We start from the raw sequence: 16,664 nt of genomic DNA, 5'->3' as shown, positions 1-16,664 counted from the left end.
AGACACAAGGGGGATAAAATAGGCAGGAAAAGTGGTTAAAAAATTAAAAACAGCAAAAATTGGTTTAAAGAGGATAAAAAGTATTAAAAATGGGTAAAAAGTGGCAAAGATTGGTTTAAGCAGCAAAAATGATCAAAAATGGGTTAAGAGTGGCGGCAAAAAATATTGCAAAAATGGCCAAGTTAGGTAGTGAAAAGGTTTTAAAAGGTGTTAAAATGAGTTATATTGGGGCTAAATCACAATTTGGGGGGGACCATTCTCAGGGACCCAGACTGCTCTTTAGGCGGGCCAGTCTCCTTGTGGCCTGCTGCATTATAGATACTATGGATAGTTCTCACTGGTGATGTCAAGAAATTTCCTGCATTTTGAAAGAAAATGCAAATAATAATACAACAATATGTTAATCAGACCTAAATATTTGTTTAATTTTTGTTTATTGATAGTCCAGCCCCCAAAGTCTCTATCACGACTAAATCTGGCTCTTGTGCAAATGTACTTGATGACCCCTGACTTATGAGCTGTTAGGACACTGCAGTGGGAAACAGTTAGAACAAGCTGTTAGTGTCTTTCCCTTGTTAGCTTATGAGGCTGCTGCAAAACTGAATGAGTCACACCATGCCAAATGTTTATAAAGATTTTTTATACTTTAATTGAAATATTTAGCAGTTTCATTGTTAACAGTGATGTGTGTTTGGAACAAACATGAACTACAGTTTATATACAACACACTCTGGCTGCCATTGCTGTCTTCACATGCAGTTTTCAGAACACCCTCTCTGTATCTGGAATGTCTATTAGAGGCTCTTCGAAGCACATAATGCACACAGTTGTGCTACTTTTTCTCTCACACTCTTGCTGTCCACACTCTCAGAGCAGGATGCGGTATTTGAGAGCCCGTGGGACTCTGTTGATGACGAGGCGACCGTCGTAGCTGAGTGAGGCGAAGAGCCAGGGATCAGCCGAGGACCACTCAGCTGCGTACACGCTGTCCTCATGCTCCTCGTAGGTGGACACCACACTGTCTTTGAGAGGCTCCTTACCCCTGAAAGCAAACACAGCACACAAACAACATCAGCCTTAGTACTGACACATTCCTTCTGCTGCCAAAACAATATGAAAATAAATAAAACTTCTGAATTATGATCAAGCATCCCCTGCACCCTGCTGTAATCAGTCCTGAGGGGAAACAGTGACATACATATCTGGGTTTATTTCACATTAACTGTTTCATACAGCCAATAGCTGCTCTCTCTTGTCTGCACACTGAAGTAAAATTGATGCTCTGCATTAGATGTGCTCTTAAACCACTTAAGAAATGATAAGAAATGATGGTCATATAGGGGACATTATATTGAACAGTTCACCTGCTAAACAAAGTATCATAATCAATAGTACTTGCTAGTGTAAGTAGAAATAACTGCAGTTTGTTCTGTTTAGCAGAACAGCCTGCAGTATTACACAAAGGCCATGTCCCATTTTTAATGAAACATGAAAGACAGATGATGCATTGCAGCCTTGGAGCGAGGACCTGATTGAAACTAAAGGAATTCTTCTTTTTATATTATCATTCCAGCAAATAAATTGCTAATTTGGAGGCCTCAACATGCTCCAGAATTCACCAAAATTCTTTTAAAAATATGTACAGGAAGCGAGATCATAAAGGGCAAATTTCGCAATCTTCCCACATTTTCCAGGTTGCACATTTTAATGAACTATTCGGGGAAATTTCATCTGATGGACTCCAGAATATTTTTTCTGATTCTAGATAACCTGGAAATCTAATGTTACAAAGCACTTGAGTTTTCACCATAGGGCGGGGCCACAATCTGGCCCCAGTGTCTGAATATTGATTTTTTTTACATCATTTTAAACAATCAGCCCCTGCAGACTATTTAACCCAGAACTATGATTTTTGGTCTGCTCGTGGATCATCATGAGACCAACAAAAAAGCCTCTTGGACCCATACCAAAATCCCAACAGGAAGTCCACCAGCATCATCTAATTTATAGAATAAGGCTTTTATATGGTGCTTAATGACTTTGACCTGTAACAACTTTTGGAAAAATTATTCTGGGTTCTGCAGAATTTTCTAGCAAGACAACAGTTTCACACTGAACATGCCTGCATGCACACATCTCATCAAAGCGCCCCCTACTGGCAAAATGAAGTGGCACAAATGGGCCATTTGTTTATTCCTACTGTACTAAACTGATCAAGCTGAGATGTTGAACTAAAGTCCTTAATATCTGCCCACAACACTGACTGATGTTTCATTAAAGGATACTTCACTGCTAATGATAGGCATTTCAATATCTCGCCAGTTTCACAGGAAGTTGGCATAACTCGCATATGAAAACATTTGATTTGTTTTAGATTTCACATACACCACGTTTCAAATTATTATGCAAATGATATTTTTCTCTGATTTTCCTAAATAGTCAATGCAAATGACAGTCAGTATAATTTTCAAGTCATCAACCGTTAGAATATAATTCAAATTTATTGAACAAACCTCCCAATGATAACTTTTTTTTTTCAAAAATAAAAATAAAAAGCTCAAAATGCACTGTTCTACATTATTATGCACAACAGAGTTTCAAACTATTTTATAGGTTTTAAAGAACTGAAAATGGTCATTTGTTGAATTTGCAGCATTAGGAGGTCATATTTACTGAAACCAAAGCCATTTCAAACAAAAACATCTTAACAGGCCAAGTTAACATAGGAGCCCTTCTTTGATATCACCTTCACAATTCTTGCATCCATTGAACTTGTAAGTTTTAGGAGAGTTTCTGCTTGAATTTCTCTGCAAGATGTCAGAATATCCTCTCAGAGCTGCTGCTTTGATGTAAACTGCCTCCCACCCTCATAGATCTTTAGCTTGAGGATGCTCCAAAGGTTCTCAATAGGGTTGAGGTCAGGGGAGGATGGGGGCCACACCATGAGTTTCTCTCCTTTTATGCCCATAGCAGCCAATGACACAGAGGGATTCTTTGCAGCATGAGATGGTGCATTGTCATGCATGAAGGTAATTTTGCTACTGAAGGCATGGTTCTTCTTTTCACACCACGGAAGGAAGAAGTCACTCAGAAACTCTATATACTTTGCTGAGGTCATTTTCACACCTTCAGGGATCCTAAAGGGGCCTATCAGCTCTCTCCCCATAATTCCAGCCCAAAACATGACTCTGTCCACTCCTTGCTGATGTCCCAGCCTTGCTGGGACATGGTGGCCATCCACCAACCATTCACTATTCCATCCATCTGGACCATCCAGGGTTGCACGGCACTCATCAGTAAACAAGACTGTCTGAAAATGAGTCTTCATGCATTTCTGCTTGTGAGCATTGGTTAGGGGTGGCTAAATAGTAGGTTTATGCATGACTGCAAGCCTCTGGAGGATCCTACACCTTGAGGTTCATGGGATTCCAGAGGCACCAGCAGCTTCAAATACCTGTTTGCTGCTTTGTAATAGCATTTTAGCAGCTGCTCTCTTAATCTGATGAATTTGTCTGTCAGAAACATTCCTCATTATGCCTTTATCTGCACCAAACTTTGAATGAAAGCATAAAAAGCCCCAAAATGTACCCTAAATGAAAACAAAAAGTAAAGATATCCAATCTTGATGGTGTAGCCAGTCTTGGTCTTTCACTGCTGTACAGGAGCTGTAATTAAGCATGAGCTGTCCAGTGTAGCTACATTCTCAAGCTAAAGCTGAACTCAGCTGTTTTTTTGTAAATAGGGAGCCTACAAGATCCTTAATCATCTCAAAAATTTCATTAAACTTTTTAAAAACAACCGTATAAATTCAGAAAACAGCTCAAGTTTTTTTGTGTGATGTCCAGGTTGTGATGATTGGAAAGGCACTGAACACAAGAGAGGGGTCAATAAGTGGAGAGTAAGGGTTAAAACTAAAGCTGAGAGCTGGTGATTAGGAAGAAGAGTTGATAATTGTGGATGAGAGTCAGTCATTGAGACTAAGAGCTGCTAGTTACGGTTGAGAGGGGGAGCGAGACCGTAATGGACGGAGGACAGTGGTGGATTTTAAATGACTGGATGGTAATGGTTACTGATTATACCACATCAATTCTAAAAATGCTTTAAAGAAATTCACCTCAAGTGTTTTGACAGACAGATATTCTTAATGCTTAACGTCTCCACTCTCTCATTGTGAGTGTCAAAATATGTGTGAGTGCAGGTTTTATTTTCAGCTGAGTAATAGATTAAAAAAGGCAGCATATTTCTGTGAATTCTTAGGAATCTTCGTTTGTTTCAGAAGCCATCTATTTGCTTCAAAATGTGAAGCGATCAAGGCATAACTATGTTTTCATTCTTGATGCACTACAACACAGAATCAAAAACATGTAAGTTATTTATCACTGTACAGATATTTTAAGGAAGGATGTTAAAATCATTCATAGCTAAGATAAAACATGTCCAAAGAAACAAAGAGTGTAATCCTGATAGATGAATATGAGTTATGTGTCTGAAAGAAATAACATTCCTGTTGATGTTTTAAGGATTAAATGTTGTAAAAGATGAGTTGAAGCAGTGGTTTCCCTACTCCTGTCTTTAAAAAGCTGAGCCCTTGAGGATGCACACGAAATGTATAGTGTTAGATTTAATTTAAAAGAAAATCACAGACAGTTTAATTGATTCTAACCAAATTGCAGTCTAAATACCTAGCATTTATGCCATTCAAATTCTGTGTCAAAGACCGGGACAAAGACTGTGGAGCAGAAATAAAAATAAAGTGAAAAATGGCCCACATCTGAGCATAAAGCATGTGCTTGACTGTATTGTACTTCATAGTTTCAGCACAAGGCAAGTGCTACCATGCTAATTCTGTAAACAAACATTTTGACAAGAAAAAATTATTGATGTTTTTTTTGTGCCAACCAAAATAATATCAATGTCTTATTTTCTAACTATGTGATGGGTTATGACAGCAAATAGCAGTAACAATAATATTTCAGGGGCAGAGCCAGAGGGAGTTAAGATGCAACAGGGCCCCCTGAAATCTGATGGCCTCCCCAGAAACAAAGAATTGGTTGCCTATTTGCCTTGTCAGTCATTGAATCGAGCATATAGCATTAGTTCAGGAGTCAAGCACTGTCATAATCACACAAGCCCTCACTGGATCTGGTCTTTCCTGGTCATGCTCTTTTGCGCTCTCTAGAAGCTGCTCTTGCAACCGTCCTCCACCCCAGCTCCTCCTTTCTCAATGCCCCTCTGTTGTCACTGATGCCTGCTCTGCTCTAAGTTTTTGCTGCTTTCTGAATGAATTAGCCATTTAGGCATATTCAATCACTAAGCATATCCTAATCTACATTATTTTGGTATTACAAACTTTCATATACCTCATCTTGTGGATATAAAGTGGCCCAAAAATCCTTACATATTTCTGTATGTGGCCCTCAGTGGAAAAAGTTTGGATGGACACCCCTGTTCTAAACCAACATGTCTGCATGCATTTACAAAGTCCAGTTTCAGTCAGACTAACACAATAAATCATCTTTGTCTAACTGCATGCACACGCACTAATTACAGTAGTAAAAATCTAATTTACATAACCTTAGAGCAGACAAAGTATTAAGCACCTTTTGGCACAAGGTTAAGGATGGATGAATTTAAACATCAATAACTGGTAATGGAGCTGATACTGACATGATTCTTAGTATTGGTTTTACCATATTTTTTATATAACCACGGTGCTTTGGCAAAAAAAAAGGAGAATTATTGAGCTGTGGATGTTCCTTCTGAGGATAGAGGAAAACTGTATATTTGGGATCCATACATCAGCCATTCAAAGTTTTCTTATCAGCAAAATTTAACCTTCACTCAAGAGAATACTGTCTGGGCAAATTATTTAGGAGTATGTTCCCTTTCATTCCGCACCTTAGCATATTTTTGAATAACATATCACCCAAAGATAATGTGGTCAACTTTGATTTCAGTCAGGCTGTGTTTTCCGGGTGCCTGCCGGCAAAACAGTTAGCTATCACCCATGAGTGCAGGAGGCTCGGGTTCGAGTCCAACTTGTGACTCCTTTCCCACATGTCCTCCTATGCTGTCTTGTAAACTTGATGAAAACACTCACCAAAAAGCCTGCATCAAATCAAATAATTGATTTAACAAAGATTCAGCAAATAAGAACAAAGTTTTAATCTGTAAAAGACTTCCTTAAGTTTTTTTAACACATTTACAAGGAGGATGGTGGTGAAAGAGGTCCATATTTTTTTCATTACACTGATAAACATAAGGGGCTGCACAGCAGCGCTGTCATAGTTAGAGGGCCTTTCTGTGTGGAATTTGCATGTTCTCCCCATGCATGCATGGGTTCTCTCCGGGTACTCCGACTTCCTCCCACCATTAAAGACATGCTCATTAGGTCAATCGGTCACTCTAAATTGGCCATAGGTGTGGGTGTGAGCATGCCTGTCTGTCTCTATATGTCAGTCCTGTGATTGATTGGTGACCGGTCCAGGGTGTACCCCGCCTCTCACCCAATGACAGCTGGGATAGGCTCCAGCCCCCCTGCCAGCCCCAAAAGAATAAGCTGCATAGAAAATGGATGGGTGATAAACATAGGAGACCCTAACCTGTTAAAATCTTTACTTTTGTGTTAAATTACTGTCTTATACTCTTAATCCAGGCTACCCCTAAAATTTTACATTAACTTTTATTTTACTAAAGACCTCTCAGCAGCATTTTTATCTGGCCCGTCCTGCTCTTACTTCTCGTCCTGGTGGTTGTCCTCCCCCTCACTGAGCTCTTCGTCATCCACTAAGTGTCCAAACGGCTCTGAGGAGATGGACACCATATTGGAGAGGATGAGGCGGCTGTCACTGCTGGCTGTCAACACCAGCTGGTCATGGCTGTGGTTGTAGCGGACGCTCCACACCCTAGGACAGAAGGAAGGAAAAAACATCATTTCAGATTTGTTTTCAGAAACAGTGCAGCGACAAAGAGGAGGTGTAGTATAACGCCCCTAAAGTGGGACGAGGAGGAAAAAAGGACCTAGGGGATCACAGTAAAATAAACATTCATACTGATGATGATATTCAGACATTTTCAATTCAGACTTTTCCCTCCTTGTTTTGAAAGAAGACCAATTTAGATAAATACTTTGTAAAAAGTGAACAATTAAAACAGGCTCATAGCTAGCCTGGTGGAGAAAGGGGTGCTTTCCCCCAAAAAAGGGGAACTTTTCCAAATATCTCCCTTTATTTTAAAAATTCATTTTCAGCTTCAAATTAAAGGGCTGCATTTGGAGCACAACGCATCCTCACAGGGGAGGGCAGTCCAAAAGATAACTGCGGATCCTGAATGGAATTGACAGAAGGGAATTTAAATGTTGTTTGTTACCACACAAATTTATAACAAGGCAAGACTCACATTTGTACAAATGTTTAAGTGAACCTGGCTGCAGACCTGAAAAGGAATGCACACTTGGACCTGTGCACTTAGGTCTGAGCTGTTTATTGGCAAATTAAGGTGACACACTGGTTGAGCTGTTCTCCTTAGCAACCTTTTCACAAGTTTGAAAAAAAAAGAACTTTTAGAATTTAAAATGATGGATTGCAATGTTTGTGACCAACACATCATGCTGCGGCAAAGAAATTCAAGAGCAGATGAGGAACAAAATTATTGGCACCAGTTTGGAAAGGCTTACAAAGACATTTCAAAGGTTTTGGGGCTCCAGAAAACCACGTTGAGAGCCATTACCCACAAACGGAGAAAACTTGGAACAGGCCAACCAGTATTACTCCAAGAGTGACCACCAACTCATCCAGGAGGTCACAAAAGAACCCAGGACATTTAAAGACCTGCAGACCTCACATGAGGTCTCAGTTAAGGTCAGAGTTCATGATTCAACAACAAGAAAGAGACTGAGAAAAAATGGTATTCAAAGGAGAGTTCCAAGGCCAAAACTTCTGCTGCCAAAAAAACAAAAAACAAAAAAACAAACAAAAACAAAAGAAATCAAAGGCTCGTTATACATTGTCCAAAAAAAAAAAAAAAAAAAAATACCTTGATGATCCCCAAGACTAGTGTGATCATCTGGGTCTGCTTTGCTGCTTCAGGACCAGGATGACCTGTCATGATTGATGGAACCATGAATTCTGTCTGTACATCAGTTTGTGACCTCAAGCTCACTGGAGTTATGTAGGACAATGATCCAAAAACACACCAGAAAGTCCACCTCTTAATTCCTTTTGGAGTGGTCTAGTCAAAGTTTGGACTTGAATCTTACGACTTAAGATACTGTGGCATGACTGTGGGATGGTGGGCTGCATGGTGGCGCAGGGGTTAGCGCTGCTGCCTCTCAGCAAAGAAGGTCCCTGTTTCACCTCCCGATCAGGGCCTTTCTGTGCGGAGTTTGCATGTTCTTCCTGTGCATGCGTGGGTTCTCTCTGGGTATTCTGGCTTCCTCCCACCACCTAAAATGCTCATTAGGTTAATTGGTGACTCTAAAATTGGCCATAGGTGTGAATGTGAGCCAAACCCAAATGGGATAAGCGGTATAGAAAATGGATGGAGGGACTGTGGGATGGGACCTGTGGAATGAGACAAAACACATACTCTGTCTTCTCTTATAAAGTAAGCTCTCCTTTAATAAATCCCTTCATAAGTCAAATACATGCTGTATATATAACCACAAAGAGCCCTACTGTACAGGTGTTTGAATGAATTTTTGAATGAAACAGTGAGACGACAGTGCATGGATGTAACATGGGTGAAAAAGCAAAGCAGTGTTGGTCCGAAAAGGAGATAAGCTGTCTCCTTGCTATGTAGTCCTTTATTGAAGTGCAAAGAAAGCAACAAGCAGTAGTGTTTTTTTGGAAAATGGAGATGCACACTGATGTTAAAAGTGACGTAATACCATGTCTCTGTGGCCAGCTCAAGCCTCTGGAAAAGCAAACCTGTTCTCTGACGGTTCTTACCCTAAGCCTACTGCAAACAAGCTCCAGCTCTAGCTCAACACCAGCCCTGGAGCTGACTTGGGGGTAAAAGGGGTAAAAAAGTTCTAGCACACCCTTGGGTCTTTGGGCTGGCTGCATAATCAAAGCTAATCATAAATGGTATTGATACACATATAAACCCTTGAAACAGATCAGACTTGTGCTGTATTGCCTGGCTCTTCAATGCATGTTTGTCCTTTATCCCTCCAGTGAAAGTCGCATGAGGAAGAGACCACTAATAAATGCACTGACATGACTATAACAAGGCATGAGACTGTATAGGCTGACCACACATGCTTTAACATTCGCACTGATGCAAAGATGCTGTCTGTATCTCTAGTTTGCACATTTGTGTTCATGCAAGTAAATGCAGCGTTCTCACGGTGTGATTCACAGCTAAATATTCCAATCTGTGTGTGTGTTCTGATGCCAAAAATGTGGATTTGGTCGCTCTCAGTCTATATTTGGGCTCACTTTAAATGAGTTGGGGAAAAATGCCATACATATTACGACCCTGGTTTCATAAGTTAATCAGTTTCAGTTCCTCATCACTCCTTCCTTCTTCCGTTTCTGTCCCTCCGTTTCTTTTTCTGTACATCTTCCTGTCTTCCTCCTTTTCATCCTCTTCCTCTCTTTGTATTTGTCTACGTCTCTCTCTCTCTTTCTTTCTCTGTGAGCCCGGGGCACAGCTCAGAGTGCGGTCCCGGTTTCCTCACAGGGAGGGATTGAGGGATAACCGAGGCTGTTGACAGGAAATCAGCCTCGGCCACGCTGTTCCCTGCGCTCCCCTAATCCGCTTCCCTTCTAAAAAATAGTCCCTAATACCCCCAGCAGCCCTGAGGCCATATCCTGGCTGCGCTCTGAAAAATGAGTGCGCACAACAAAGCACAGACACACACACTTTGGGAAACACCCACACATGTTTGCGTCACAATAAAGATAAAGGACTAATACACACACAGACATATGCCTATGCATTATAGAAAGGCTTGAACACACACATTTCTGCAGCCATACATACAGATAAGAAGAACCCCAGCACACATCAACACACAGAAACACCCATGCACACGCACACACTTATCTCCTAACTGTAGAGATCACATCTGCAGCAGTCTCTGGTTATGGATATGTTTGCCAAGCCTATCTTTCTTTAGGAGATAAAACACCCTTTACTGTACGTGTGGGTTTCTGTGGGAGTGTGTGTACTACACAGAGACACAAGTGCATGTACAGTGCTGTGAAAAAGTATTTGGCCCTTCCTGATGTATGATTTACTTGCATATTAGTCACACTTCAAAGTTTCAAATCATTAAAAAAATTTCAATACTAGACAAAGATAACCTGAGTAAGTATGGCAGTTTTTAGATGATGACTTTATTTATTAAGGGAAAAATCAATAAGGCCCTATGTAAAAAGTCATTGCCCTCTAAACCTAATAACTGGTTGTGCCACCCTTGTTGGCAACAACTGCGAGCAACTAGCGACAACTGGCAACGGGTCTTTCACTGGAGGAATCTGGCACGTTCATGTTTGCTGAATTGTTTAAAGTCAGCCAAATTTGATGTTTTTTTTGAGCATGAATGACTTGTTTAAGGTCATGCCGCAGCATCTCAGTTGGTTTTAAGTCCGGACTTTGAATAGGCCACTCAGAAACATTCATTACCTCCACCAGGTTATGTGATCGGCAGGGTTTGTTTGTTAGTTTGTTTGTTAGTTTGTTTGTTAGCAACATAACTAGGGATGGGTACCAGATTCGGTACTTTTATAAGCACCGACCGAATTCCGTTGGTCCTACCGAGTACCGATTCACATAAAATCAAACTGTAGCATGTTTCAGTACCTAAACACATCCTTGTGACTGCACGAGAGTGGAAGAGTAGTCAATTTTCCATGCTGAACACAAACACAGCATCGCACACACGAAAGTAATGACGTAGCAGCTAACTGAATCAACAAAACAAGCACAGCTGATCAGCTCCCGCTGTTTCCTGCTCGTTCGCTTCCTTCCCTCTCGCTCTCTTGTAGCGAATCCTCACTTTAAACACCGTGATTTGTCCGTTTATTATGTGGATATTAACCATGGAAATATACTAGATAAAGGGATACGTTTGTTCGCTCAGTCACCTTACAGAGACTGAATTAAGGCACGGTGTGGATTGCCTAGTGTGACCGCGTCCCAAAAGTTGCTCTCCATCTCTCTAACCATATAAAGCGCTCTGTCAGGATGGATTCAGAGTGATTTTAAAGGAGTGACAGAGCCACAGGCTCGCCCTTGCTGCTTATTTCACTGCAGAATGAATCAATTTGCCACTTTCTGTTAACTTTTTGCAGTATACAAATATAACGTAACGGACCCTGTGTGTGACGTTTATGCTTCTGCGTGGACGGTCACCTGATTGATTGATGAATGAGGAGCAGACTCTGCTCTTACCAGGGAAAGATGACATCTTAGTTTTGCTGGAAAAAGAACTGCATGAGGAAGGAAGATGTGCAGTACACGTAGTTCATGGTAGAGGAAGTAGTTTGTTTACTTTTATTTGTAAAACTTTAATTAGTAAAATTTTATAACTTTTATTTATTAATTGTTATTCTAGCTCCATACTCTATTGTTCATTTGTTTTAAACTTATTCTCCCTCAATGGACCCCAACGCACATTTTTACAAGAGGGGAATTTAGAGGAATAGGAAGTAGTTTCTGGGTTTTCATTTGTGCAATACAAAGAAAAACACTGGGTAGTTATAGTAGTCTAGGTTTTCCATGTTAGAGTAATTTTTTATAAACACTTTTTTAAACACTCATATTTGATAATGTTTTGATATTGAAAATTCAGAACTGTACTGGTTCAAATGCGAAAGGTTCCCATCCCTAAACATAACTCGAAAAGTTATGGACAGATTTTGGTGAAATTTTCAGGAAATGTCAGAAATGGCATAAGGAAGAACTGATTAGATTTTGGGAGTGATCCGGATCACCGTCCGGAATTCCAGAAATTTTTAAATGATTCTGTACTATTGGGAGATAATGGCAGCGGTCTGCACTCTCCAAGTGCTTTTCAAGTTTTTTATTTTTTAAAGAAATTCTGAGTTAGTTACATCAATTACCTTAAGTCCTCCAGGTCCTGAAGCAGCAAAGCAGCCCCAGACCATCACACTGCCACCACCATGTTTGACTGTTGGCATGATGTTCTTTTTATCAAATGCTGTGTTATTTTTATGCCAGATGTAACGGGCCGCACACCTTCTAAAAGTTCAACTTTTGCCTCATCACTGTTGCCGTTTTTTTGGCAAATGCGAGATGAGCCTTTGTGTTCTTTTTGGTCAGCAGTAGTTTCGGTCTTGGGACTCACCCATGGATGCCTTTTTTTGCCAGTGTCATTTTTAACATTGACTCTTAACTGAGTCAGTTGAGGCCTGCAGGTCTTTAGATGTTGTTCTGGATGGTTTTGGCACCTTCTGGATGAGTCATTGATGCACAGTAATTTTGGTAGGCCGGCCACAACTGGGAAGGTTCATCATTGTTCTAGATCTCACTTGTGGATAATGGCTCTCTCCATAGTTTGCTGGGGTCCCAAAGCTTGAGAAATGTTTTATTAACCCCATCCAGACTGAATGACTTTTTTCTCATTTGTTCTTGAGTTTCTTCAGCATGTTGTGTTGCTTTTTACATCTTTTAGTCTACTTTACTTTGTCTGACAGGTTTTATTTAAGTGGTTTCATCATTCAACAGGTCTGGCAGTAATCAGGCCTGGGTTTGGCTAATGAAATCAAACTCAGCATTCAAAAGATGTGGTTCATCACAGTTAATTTATGGTGAAACCACCATTTAAAAACTGCATTTTGTATTAACTCTAATTATCTTTGCCCCCCCTTTATGGAAAACTTTTCAAAACTAAAGGGCCTCAATGGATGTGACTCTCCTGATCCTCCTCCCAGGAGTGGAGGGTGGAATTTTCTTCCAAGCAGGGAGGGCCAACCGAGCCTGGGGGCGGGGCTAACTCCCCACATGACAACGTCTTGTTTCAGCACACATTTTCTGAAAGGTGGAGAAAGAGAGGGGGTGAAGGAATGGATTTTTCTGATTCTTGGGGGATTGTGGACAGGCCAGGGGCATATATTTTGTTTTAACATCAACGTATTAAGACTTTAAATGCAGTTCTTAAAAAAAAACTCATGTACTCTTAAGTTGACAGAGGGTCATTATTCCTAATGTTGTTTCTGAAAGTGTTTAGTTGAGTCAGTATGCAGACAGCACATGCATGTGTCCATGATAAGAGCCAGGAGAAATGCTGGTGAGTGGCATTCTGAAGCAGGTTTAGCCCAGTTCGGCTCTCAGACACACTGATCATCCATTCAGCTCACACAGGAGAGCATCTCTCATGCAAACACACTCACACTCAAACACACTCTCTCCTGCAGAGCACCGTGTTCAGCTCTTAGCATCGCCCGAAGCCTTCGCAGAAGACAACCCAGAGCAGGACTTGGATGAAAACTACCCACAGTGATTGAACCCTTCCTGACAAAACGAGTAGCTGCCTTTTTAATTAGTAATTAGAGTATAACTGCAGTTTATTGCACCAGCAGTAGTTAGGGCATTTCATTAGTTAGGAGATAAAGTCATTAATAAAACCAGAAACCAATCTAGAGTGCAGCAGAGGAGTTATCACGGTGTTTATCATTATTGTTGGTGAGTTTTCCAGAATGTGCCTCAATCACACTCTAATGCTGAATAAAAGCTTTTCTCCCATCAGGCAAATACAGTTTAATTATATTAGACGCAGGAAATACCTTCCACACATTTATGCAGTAAAATTTAATGAAATTATAAATCACTTCTTCCTTTTTTTGTTTCTTTTATTCTTGTCAATTTCAATCAAGTTATAAAATGTAAGATAAATGTTGTGCCCTCAACACAATTTCACAGAGGGAATGGTTGAGTTAGAACAATGTTAAGCTCTGAAACAAGGGGGAGTCATGTGAAGAAACAACTTCATGATATGTTAATGTTGCTGAGGATGTTAACACTGGTGGGGCCAGATCTCCATACACACTACATATACAGTACCGTGAAGGAGTATTTGCCCCCTTTATGATTCCTGAGTTTTTTTTGCATATTTATCACACTGAAATGTTTTGGATCATCAAATCAATTTTAATATTTCCCAAAGACATTCCGAGTAAATACAAAATGCAGTTTCTAAATGATTAATCAAGTATTCAAATAATCAGTTAACTTAATCATGAGTCAACTGTGATTAACCACAGTTCTTGGAAAGCTGAGTTCAATTCCACTGGCCACACCCAGGCCTGATTATCGCCAGATTTGATGAATGAAGAAATCACTGAAATAGAAGCTGTCAGAAAAAGTGAAGTAGGCTACAAGATCTCAGAAAGAAACGCATCATGCCACGATCCAAAGAAATTCAAGAACAAATGAGAAACAGAGTGACTGAAATCTATCAGTCTGGAAAAGGTTACAAAGCCATTTCCAAGGCCTCGGGACTCCAGTTAACCACCGTCAGAGCCATTATCCACAAATGGAGAAAACTGGGAACAGTGGTGAACCTTCCCAGGAGTGGTCGGCCAACCAAAATGACTCCAAGAGTGCAACGATGACTCATCCAGGAGGACACAAAACAGCCCAGAACCACATCCAAAGAACTGCAGGCCTCACTGGCCTCAGTTAAGGTCAGAGTTCATGACTCAACCACAAGAAAGACACTGGGCAAAAATGGCATCATGGGAGAGTTCCAAGTCCAAAACAACTGCTGACAAAAAAGAACACAAAGGCTCGTCTCACATTTGCCAACAAACATCTTGATGATCCCCAAGACTCAGAGAAATATTCTGTGGACTGACAAGACAAAAGTTGAACTTTTTGGAAGGTGTGCAGCCCGTTACATCTGGAGTAAAAATAACACAGCATTTGATAAAAAGAACATCATGCCAACAGTCAAACATGGTGGTGGCAGTGTGATGGTCTGGGGCTGCCTTGCTGCTTCAGGACCTGGACCACTTGCTCAACTTACTCAAATGTACGTCGCTTTGGAGAAAAGCGTCTGCTAAATGACATTGTAACATTGTAACATTGTAACTTGCTGTGATTGATGGAACAATGAATTCTGCCTCCTACCGGAAAATCTTGAGGCCAACGACCTGAAACATACCAGCAAGTCCACCTCTGCATGGCCCAAGAAAAGCAAAATTAAGGTTTTGGAGTGGCCAAGTCAAAGTCCGGACTTAAATCCAATTGAGATGCTGTGATGTGACCTTAAACGGGGAGTTCATGCTGGAAAACCCTCCACTATAGCTGAGTTAAAACAATTCTGCGAAGAAGAGTGGGACAAAATTTCTCCACAGCGATGCGAAAGACTCATCACCAGTTATCACAAATGCTTGATTTCAGTTATTGCTGCCAAGGGTGGAAAAACCACTTATTAGGTTCAGGGGGCAATTACTTTTTCACACAGGGCCAGATAGTTTAAATTTTGGAAATATAAAAATTGGTTTGACGATCCAAAACATTTAACTGTGATAAATACAGGTATACAAAAAAATCAGGAATCAGAAAGGGTGCAAATACTTTTTCCTGGCACTGTAAGTCGTTTCCACCAAGCGGTCCGGTTCAGTTTGGTACCCTTCCGTAGGGGTACCAATCTTACCTATCTGTCCCAGAAAGGTGTTGCTACACACACAACAGAAGGGCTTTGTGGGGTCACAGGGATCCTGTACATTATGATTCTATTTTCTGAGTCAAATATAGGTCTAAAATAATTTGCCACTGTGCACAGTCGGTCCAGAAAGTTCACACTGGTATTAGATCAGTACTCGGTATTGGCCGATGCCTGACACCTTGGTATTGGAATTGTATCGGGAAGGGAAAAATGGTATCAGAAGATCCCTGAAATAAAGTAACAAAATAATGTGGCTCTGAATCAGGAGCCAGCTCCTGTGATTCACCTTTAAGAGCCAGCTCACACAACTGGCCTGTTTATAGCCTATCATCACTTGGTCACTTACCCCACAAGTTTCATTTGCGTAATAGTAAATTGATGAAAAGCATGTTTATGACCAAACAAGGTTGAAAAGCTGTTGAAGGGGATGTAGCTAGCCTCTTAGCTCAGTACCAGACTCCTGAAGACTCTTGATGTGAAGTCAGAGGTCTGCAGGACTTGGTTATTTATGATGTTGACCCACTCCACGCCAAGTAAATAGTTAACCTGTAGGAAAAATCACTTTTCTGTAAAGTGAAGAGATCATGGCCAGAAGTTTTTGAGATGCTAATTGAGATGGAAGAAGGCCCATGTAGACCAGGGGTGTCAAACTCGGTCTGCAGAACCCTTGAAAGGTGAAAAAGTAAAGAGTAAAAATATTAAGATAAAAAGTCAGGATTGTGGAAATCAATTTGTATTCATTTCATATATTCAATTTTGCATCTCACAATTAAATTTATTGTTTGACTTTTTATTTCATATTTTTACCTTTAAAATTCACAATTTGGACTTTTTACATCAAAACTGAACCTCCTAAATTCACAGTTATGAATTTAAAGTCATATTTGGACCTTTTCAACTCACGTTTCCAATTTGATCTCACCTTTTGACCTTTTCAAGTCCTAACTAGCTCTTAGACTCACAATTCAAAATTTTAACTCATGTTTTTACCTTTTAAACTTGTGATTTTGAATTTTCTGTATTA

General features: G+C 40.4%; 1 protein-coding gene across 1 annotated transcript in view; it reads right to left on the bottom strand.

The window, feature by feature from the left end:
- Positions 1-625: 625 nt before the first annotated feature.
- eipr1 (EARP complex and GARP complex interacting protein 1) overlaps positions 626-16,664 on the bottom strand; it is a 120,975-nt gene continuing 104,936 nt past the window's right edge. Inside the window, exons 8-9 of the mRNA XM_041811910.1 lie at positions 6,738-6,905; positions 626-1,042 (exon numbers count right to left, since the gene is read on the bottom strand). Coding sequence (XP_041667844.1) covers positions 868-1,042; positions 6,738-6,905 — 343 coding nt within the window. The 3' untranslated portion in view covers positions 626-867. The remainder of the gene's footprint in view (positions 1,043-6,737; positions 6,906-16,664) is intronic.

This window comes from Cheilinus undulatus, linkage group 18 (assembly GCF_018320785.1).
Source record: "Cheilinus undulatus linkage group 18, ASM1832078v1, whole genome shotgun sequence".
In the NCBI taxonomy this organism is placed as follows: domain Eukaryota; kingdom Metazoa; phylum Chordata; class Actinopteri; order Labriformes; family Labridae; genus Cheilinus; species Cheilinus undulatus.
The sequence above is the reverse complement of the archived record's forward strand: the minus strand, read 5'-3'. Positions and strand labels throughout refer to the sequence as shown.